The sequence below is a fragment of the Agelaius phoeniceus genome, chromosome 35, assembly GCF_051311805.1.
Source record: "Agelaius phoeniceus isolate bAgePho1 chromosome 35, bAgePho1.hap1, whole genome shotgun sequence".
Lineage (NCBI taxonomy): Eukaryota > Metazoa > Chordata > Aves > Passeriformes > Icteridae > Agelaius > Agelaius phoeniceus.
The window spans coordinates 717,892-726,602 of NC_135299.1; the positions used below are offsets into that span (position 1 = coordinate 717,892).

The 8,711-nt window shown below is 42.5% G+C and overlaps 1 protein-coding gene across 1 annotated transcript; it reads right to left on the reverse strand.

The window, feature by feature from the left end:
• Positions 1–1,010: 1,010 nt before the first annotated feature.
• HOXC8 (homeobox C8) lies at positions 1,011–7,610 on the reverse strand. The gene is made up of 2 exons (XM_054653889.1): positions 7,139–7,610; positions 1,011–1,309 (listed from the first exon to the last, which is right to left on the reverse strand). Exons 1-2 carry the CDS (start codon positions 7,608–7,610, stop codon positions 1,011–1,013), a joined length of 771 nt encoding a protein of 256 aa, XP_054509864.1.
• Positions 7,611–8,711: the final 1,101 nt, after the last annotated feature.

The following is an 8,711-nucleotide window of genomic DNA, read 5'->3' on the forward strand; positions in this document are numbered from 1 at the left end:
TAGGAAAAAAAGGGGGGGAGATATTGGGGGAAAAAGGGGAAAATATTAGGGAAAAAAGGGGGGAAATATTAGGAAAAACAAAGGGGGAAATATTAAGGGAAAAAGAGGGGAAAATATTAGGAAAAATGGGGAAAAATTACAAAAAAGGGGGAAATATTAGGAAAAAAGGGGGAAATAGGAAAAATTGGGAAAAAATTACAGAAAAAGGGAAAATATTAGGGAAAAAAGGGAAAATATTAGGAAGAAAAGGGGGAAATATTAGGAAAAATGGGGGAAAATTACAAAAAAAAAGGGGAAAATATTAGGAAAAAAGGGGGAATATTAGGAAAAAAAGGGGAAATATTAGGGAGAAAGGGAAAATATTAGGAAAAAGGGGGAAAATATCAGGAAAAAAGGGAAAATATCAGGAAAAATGGGGAAAATATCAGGAAAAATGGGGAAATATTAGGAAGAAAGGGGAAATATCAGGAAAAAAGGGGGAAATATCAGGAAAAAAGGGAAAATATCAGGAAAAATGGGGAAAATATCAGGAAAAAAGGGGGAAATATCAGGAAAAAAGGGAAAATATCGGGAAAAAAGGGGGAAATATTAGGAAAAAAAGGGGAAATATCAGGAAAAAAGGGAAAATATCAGGAAAAAAGGGGAAATATCAGGAAAAAAAGGGGAAAAACTTAGAAAAAAAGGGGAAAAAGGGATTAAACCCCCCCCAAGGAAAGCAGGAATCAGGGCGAGCCCCCCGGCCACAAAACAAAAACCACAAGAGCAGGAACAGGAGCAGGAACAGGAGCAGGAACGGGAACAGGAACAGGAGCAGGAACAGGAGCAGGAACAGGAACAAGAACAGGAACAAGAACAGGAACAGGAGCAGGAACAGGAGCAGGATCAGGAACAGGATCAGGAGCAGGAGCAGCCCCGCGGCCGCGCCCGGCGCTCCCGCGTTGAGGGCGCGGTGGAAGCGGCGGCGGCGGCGCCGCTCAGGGCCCGGCCCGGCCCCGCCGTGCGCGCCCCGCTCAGTCCTTGCCCTCCTCCTTCTCCTCCTCCTCCTTCTCCTCTTCCTCGTTGCCTTCCTCCTCCGCCTTCTCCTCGTCGCCGCGGGCGGCCCCGGGCAGTTTGTCTTTGTTGTTCTCCTTTTTCCACTTCATGCGGCGGTTCTGGAACCAGATTTTCACCTGGCGCTCGCTCAGTCCCAGCGCGTGCGAGACCTCGATGCGCCGCTTGCGGGTCAGGTAGGGGTTGAACAGGAATTCCTTCTCCAGCTCCAGCGTCTGGTAGCGGCTGTAGGTCTGGCGGCCGCTGCGGCGGCCCGGGGCTGCGGCCCAAATACGGGGGAAAAAAGGGGAAAAAAAATATAAATAAACACCCAAAAATTTGATTTTTTAAATGTAGATTATATAGGGTTTTTTTGGAGGGGTGTAAAAAAAAAATATATATATATAGAGGATTTTTTAAACAAATTATATAGGATTGTATGTAGGATATTTTGGGGAAAAAGAGAATTTTTTAAAAATATAGGATTTTTTTAGGGGGGGGAAGAGAATTTAAAAAAAAATATATAGGATATTTTAGGGGAAAAGATTTAAAAAAATATATATATAGGATTTTAAAAAAAATATATAGGATTTTTAAAAATTGTATAGGATTATATGTAGGATATTTTGGGGGAAAAGAGAAATTTTTTAAAAAAAGATATAGGATTTTTTAGGGGGAAAAAGAGAATTAAAAAAAAAAATATATAGGATATTTTAGGGGGAAAAGAGATTTTTTTTAAATATATAGGATTTTTTTGGGGGGGGGGAAAGAGAATTTTTAAAAAAAATATATAGGATTTCTTTAGGGGAAAAAGAGAATCTTTTTTTTAAAATATATAGGATCTTTTTGGGGGAAAAAGAGAAATTTTTTAAAATATATAGGATTTTTTGGGGGAAAAGAGATTTTTAAAAAAATATAGGATTTTTGGGGGGGAAAATAGAATTTAAAAAAAAATATATATGATTTTTGGGGAAGAAATGGAATTTTAAAAAAATATATAGGATTTTTTTTGAGAAAAAAATTATTTTTTAAAAAATATATAGGATTTTTGAGGGAAAAGAGGGGGAAAATTAATTTTTTTTAAATTTATATGATTTTTTGTGGGGAAAAGGGGGGAAAATAGATTTTTTTTAGAATATATAGGGATTTTTAGGGGAAAAAATGGGGGGAAAAGGTGAACAATTAGTGCTGGTTTGGGTTTGAGAAGGTGAAGAAATCCCCTCCCAAGGAACACAAAAAAAGGGAAAGAAAAAGAAAAAAAACCCAACCCAAACAAACAAAAACAACACAAAAGAAAGAAAACAAAAAAACCTACGGGACAACAGGGAAAAAACCCCTCAGAAATAGGAAAAAAAACCAGAAAAAATCCCCAAAAAACCCCTTAGAATAACAATAATAATAAAAAACCAAAATAACCCCTCAAAACACCAACTCCCCTCAAATAACCCGCCAAAAACCCCCCAAAAAATAAAAATAAAAACCCCAAAAATGACACCAATAGAAAGCCCCAATGAAAACGTCACCAAAAAGGACCCAAAACTTCTCCCTGGAGCTTCGCCCCCGCCTTTCCCTGCCCGGCCGAGCCTGGTGGGGCAAAAACCCCAAAAATTCAAATTTTTCACCCTTTTCCCGCCCGCTGCTCGCCCCTTTTGGCCCCGTTTTGTCCCTTTTTTCACCCATTTTTCCCCCATTTCTCGTCCTTTTTATCGCCTCCTTTTTCCCCTTTTTTACCCCTATTTTATTTACCCGTTTTCCACCCCTTTTTTACCCGTTTCCCATCTCTTTTTGCCCCTTTTTCATCCTTTTCACCCCTTCTTTGCCCATTTCTCATTCATTTTTTGCCCCTTTTTCTCGCCCCCTTTTTACCCATTTTCAATCCCTTTACCCCAATTTCCCCCTTTTTTTGCCTTTTTCCCCTTTTCACACACAAAGGCCCTTCCCAAAGGGGGAAAATCCCCCAAAAAATCAATTTTTTCCTAGGAAAGGAGCATTGTTCAGCTCAAAGCCCTCAGCAGCCTCCTTCTCCCTCATTTTTAATTTTATTTTAATTTTTCTCCTTTCTTTCTTTCTTTCTCTCTTTCTCTCTCTCTTTTTCTTTCTCCTTTTTTTTCCCTTTTTCTCCTTTTTTCTCTCCTTTTTTCTCCCTTTTCCCCCCATTCTTTCTCTTCCCCTCCTCATTTTCCCTTTTTCTTTCCTTTTCCCCCTCTTTTCTTTCCCATTTTCCCTCTATTTTCCCTTTTCCCCTCATTCTCCTCATTTTCTTTCCCTTTTTCCCTTTTCCTTCATTTTCCCCCTCTTTTATTTTCCTTTTTTCCCCTCCTTTTCTTCCCTTTTTCCCCATTTTCCCTCTTTTTCCCCTTTTCCCCCCACCTCACGAAACCCCAAAATTCGCCTCTCATTTTCCACACATTCACCCCAAAACACAGGCAAGGAAAGGGGGGCGGGGGTTGGGAGCTCCTTTTTTGCCCAAATTCCTCCAAAATCTCCATTTTTCCCCTCAAAACCGCCCCGGACCCGAGGATTTTCCTCCTCCTCAGCAAAACCAGCGCGGGAGGGGCAAACGCAGACAGAGACGGGGGGGGGGGGGAGGTAAAAAAAAATCCAAAAAAAATCAAAATAAAGCAGGAAAAAAAAATAAAAATTAAAACCAAACCCGCCGAGGCTGCAGCCCTGCACTTCCTCCGGCGCTAATGAGAAAATCGATTTATTTTGGGGGAAAAAAGCGCAGATCCGGCTGCAGCTCCCCGCGGGTCAAAGCTCGGATAAATAAATAACGAATTTTCCTCCGGCGCAGCCCCCGGGCCTCAATTCCCCTCTTTTTTCCCCCTTTTTTTTTGGGTTATTTCGGACGCTTTTGGACCGCTCGGTTCTCGCCCTAAAACCCCTCACATGGTTCGAATTACCCGCGGTGAAATTTGAATTATTTCCCTCCTTTTCCCCCTCGTTTTGCGGGCTGCGTTTTATTCATTTGTTTTGAATTTCCCCGCTCTTTTTTTATTGTTGTTTTTTTTCTTTTTTAAATTTTTTTAATCCCAACCCCACAGCCCCAGGCTGAGGGGTTTTTTTAATTTTAATTTTAATTTTAATTTTTTTTTTAATTTTAAAATTAATTTAATGTTTTCCCCCCTCCCTGCTGCAATTTTTACCTCCGGAGGCGTGATGAAATAATAACGGCACAAACCCTAAATAACAGCGATATAAACATGAAACAATAACAAAAAATAAATTTAAAAAAATTAAATAAACGTCTGTATAAAAATTAGGAAACGCTCCGGGCCGGGTCCCGCCTCCCCGGCTGCGTCTCCCAGCGGTTAAAATGGGGCATTTTTGACATTTTTGACATTTTTAAGAGCGCTGCTCTTATCAACATGCAAACAACCTCGTGGGAGCCGTATCTTAGAGCCAACCCTCCAGGCAAGCCATAAAAAAAGCCCTAAAAAAAATCCCCAAGTTTTGCTTTTAGCGCCATTTCAGCTTTTTTTCTAATTTATTTTTTAATTTTTTAATTTTTTTTTTTTTCAGGGAATCCCCTCGGTTTTGTTAAAAAAAAACACAAAAATATTCGAATGCCCGGGTTAGGGCTGAGGTTGTTATCGCTGTTATTTGAAAATAAAATACGAAAATAAATGTATTTATGAGGGGAGCGAGGGTGGGCGTGAGGGAGAGGGGGGGGTCGGGATTTTGAGACGAAAGCTCGGAATTTTGGGATAAAGGCTCGGGGCTTTTGGGGTTGGAGGCCAGAATTTCAGGAGTTTTCACCTGGAAGGTCCGAATTTGGGGGTAAAAGTCCCAGTTTCAGGACACGAGGCCGGGATTCCGCCATAAAAAGTCTCAATTTCGAGAGGAGAGGCCGGAATTTCGCCAGGAAAGGTCAGAACTTTGAGAGAGATAAAAAGGCAGAGATTCGGGAGCGTAAAGTCTGAATTTCTGGGCTAAGAGGCCTCGATTTTGGGGCTGAAAGGTCGGGATTTTGGGGCTGAAAGGTTGGGATTTTGGGGTGAAAGGTTGGGATTTTGGGGGTGAAAGGTCGGGATTTTGGGGTGAAAGGTGGAATTTTGGGGCTGAAAGGTCGGGATTTTGGGGTGAAAGGTGGAATTTTGGGGCTGAAAGGTTGGGATTTTGGGGTGAAAGGTTGGGATTTTGGGGCTGAAAGGGGGGAATCCTGCTCGGCTGCATTCCAACCTCTCCACACACCCCCAGACCCACACCGAGACATCAACGGCCCCCAAATCCCCCAAACCCCACAAAACCCGACCCAAACAGCCCCAAAACCCGACCCAAACAGCCCCAAATCCCCCAAACCCCACAAAACCCGACCCAAACAGCCCCAGAACCGACCCAAACAGCCCCAAACAACCCAAACACGGCAGTTCCAGCCCAAACAGCGCCAAACCCAACCCAAAGCCACCCCAAACAACCCAACCTCATTTTCTTTTCTTCTCTTTTCCCCCTCCCCTCCTTTCCCTTCCTTTTCCCCCTCTTTTTTCCTCTTTTTTCCTTATTTTCTCCTCTTTTTCCCCTCTTTTTTCCTCTTTTTCCCTTATTTTCTCCTCTTTTTCCCCAATTCCTCTCCCTCTCCTCTCTCCTCCCTCCGCCGCCTCTCGCAGCGCCTGAATGACCCAAACCCGACCCAAAGAGCTCCAAAAGAGCCCAAATCCGACCCAAACACCAGAGCCAACCCCGAAAGAGCCCGACCAGCACCAAACCCACCCCAAACCCGCCCAGAAAGGCCCCAAATCCAACCCAACCCACGCCAAAAGAGCCCAAACCCACCCCAGACACCGAACCCAACCCAACCAGCGCCAAACTCGCCCCAAACCGCCCCAAACCTCACCGGAACAGGCGAGACCGTCAAAAATAGACCCAAAACCCCCCCAAAAAATGGGAAACAAAACAACCCCAAGCCCCACCGGCCCAGAAAAGCAAAAATATCCTTGGGAACCCCGAAACCCCCACCAAATACTCCAAAAAAAGACAACAAAAAATTCCTTTAAGAAATAGATAAATAAAAGCCCCCAAACCCCCAAAAAACACCTCACATAAACGCCCGGAAAAAAACTCAAAAAAATAAACAGAAATACAGACTTAAAACCGCAGACACACCCCCCAAAAAACACCCCAAAACCCCCTGAAAAATTCAACAGAAATACAGCTTTAAAACCCCAAAAGACACCCCAAAAACCCTCAAAAAATAACCCAAATACAGGCACCTTTAAAACCCAAAAAGACACCCCAGAAAACCCCCAAAAAATCTCAAAAAATAAGCAAAAAAACCCCAACCCTTTGAAAATCAAAACCATACGGAAAAGAAACCCTAAACCCCCTCAAAAAATAAGGAAAAAAAAGCCCTTTAAAGATCCAAACAATACCAAAGGGAAACCCTAAAACCCCCTGAAAAAATAAGGAGAAAAAAAACCCTTTAAAAATGAAAACAATACCAAAAAAGAATCCCCCCCCGAAAGAACCCCTCAGAAAATTAACCAAAAAAAAAATACCGTTAAAAAAACACAAAACAGAAGGTTTACTTTACAGAAGGTTTAGGTTTACTTCTGGGGAAAAAAAATACCCCAAAATAAAAAAAAAAAAACCAAAAACAAACAAAAAACCAAACAAAAAAAAACACCCAAAAACAAAAACAAAAAAAACAAACAAACAAAAAAAAAAACAGAATAAACCCCCCAAAAAATAAATTAAAAAAAAACAGAAAAAACCCCAAAAAACTAAAAAAATTAACAAAAAAAAAAGACTAAAAAAACCCCAAAAAACTAAAAAAAAACCACTAAAAAAACCCCCAAAAAACTAAAAGAAAAAACTAAAAAAAACCTACAAAAACCCCGAAAAAACTAAAAAAAAACCTAAAAGACCCCAAAAACACCTATAAAAAACCCCAAAAAACAAAAAACAAACAAACCAAAAAAAACCCACGAAGGAACTCCAAAAAACCCCTAAAAAACCCCCAAAAAACCCCAGAAAAAATAAAAAAAAAATTTAAAAAAATTAAAATAAAATACGACAAACAGAAAAAAAAAAAAAACAAAAAAAACAACAACAAACCCTTCCCAGTCCAAAATAAATCAAACCCGCAAGAATAGAAGCAGAGAGCGCTCACCGTGCGGCCTCATCCAGGGGAACATGAGGCTGGGCGAGGAGCTCTGGCCCAGGTGCCCGCCCTGGCCCTCGGCCCCGCCGCCGCCGCCGCCGCCGCCGCCGCCGCCGCCGGCCGGGGCTTTGCAGTCGGCGTAGGGCACCGCGGGCGCGTCCTGCTGCGCGCCGTACAGCGCCTGCCGCGGCAGCGCCTCGTAGCCGTAAAACTTGGAGGCATCGCCGTGGCACGCCAGGGCGCAGGGCGCGTTCTGCTGGTAGCCCGAGGAGCCCGAGATGCCCGAGGCGCCGTGGTGGAAGAACTCCTGGACGTGGTGCGAGGGGTGCTGGAAGGCCGGCGCCGCCCCGCCCGGGCCGTAGAGCACGGCGGCGGGGCCGCGGCCCACGCTCTGCGGGAAGCGGCAGTCGTAGTAGGTCGGCTCCAGGGACTCGCCGCCTTTGTACTTGGAGAAGAGCGGGTTGACGAAGTAGGAACTCATGACCCTCGCATGCAAACCGGGAGAGGGGCGAGGAGGGGAGAGCGCGGCGGCGCGGGAAGGGTTAAAGCGCGGTTTGAGGGGAAAGCGGCGCTGGGCCGGGGGGAGCCGGGGATGGAGCGCCGGGAAAAGCGGGGTCGGTGCTGAGAGGGGGGGAAAATCAGCGGCGGCTCCGGGGAAACCGGGCTGGGCTGCGCGAAAAGTCAGCGGTGATTCCGCAAGGAAAATATAAAGGTTTAAACAGGGAAAAAAGCCGAAAAAATTAGGTTTGCTTCTGGGGAAAAATAAAAAAAAATTAGGTTTACTTCTGGGGAAAAAATAAAAAAAAAAAAATTAGGTTTACTTCTGGGGAAAAAAAAAAAAAAAAAAAAGCTTTAAACCCGAAGAAAAAATTAAAAAAAATTTAGGTTTACTTCTGGGTAAAAAAAAAAAAAAAAAAGGTTTAAACCTGAAAAAAGCCAAAAAAATTAGGTTTACTTCTGGGAAAAAATAATAAAAAAGGAAAGCTTTAAACCTGAAGAAAAAAATAAAAAAATTAGGTTTACTTCTGGGGAAAAATAAAAAAAATTAGGTTTACTTCTGGGAAAAAATTTAAAAAAATTAGGTTTACTTCTGGGGAAAAATAATAAAAAAAAAAGCTTTAAACCTGAAGAAAAAATTAAAAAAATTTAGGTTTACTTCTGGGGAAAAAATAAACAAAAAAAAAAAAAAGAGGTGTAATTCCGGGAAAAAAATCAGGTTTGGTTCTGGGGAAAAAAAAAATGAGGTTTAAGTCCCCCGGAAAAGCGGGTTTGGTTCTGGGGAAAAATGGGGTTTAAGTCTGGGGGAAAAATGAGGTTTAGTTCCGGCAAAAAATCAGGCTTGATTCCGGGTAAAAATGAGGTTTAGTTCCGGAAAAAAAAATGAGGTTTGCTTCTGGGAAGAAATGAGGTTTGGTTGTGGAAAAAAAAAAGATCGGGGTTAACTCCGGGAAAAAAAAAAAAAAATCAGGGTTAACTCTGAAATAAATCAGGTTTAACGCTGGAGGAAAAAAAAATCGGGGTTAACTCTGGAGAGAAAATCCGGTTAACTCTGCAAAAAAACGCCGGCAACTCTGCAAAGCAA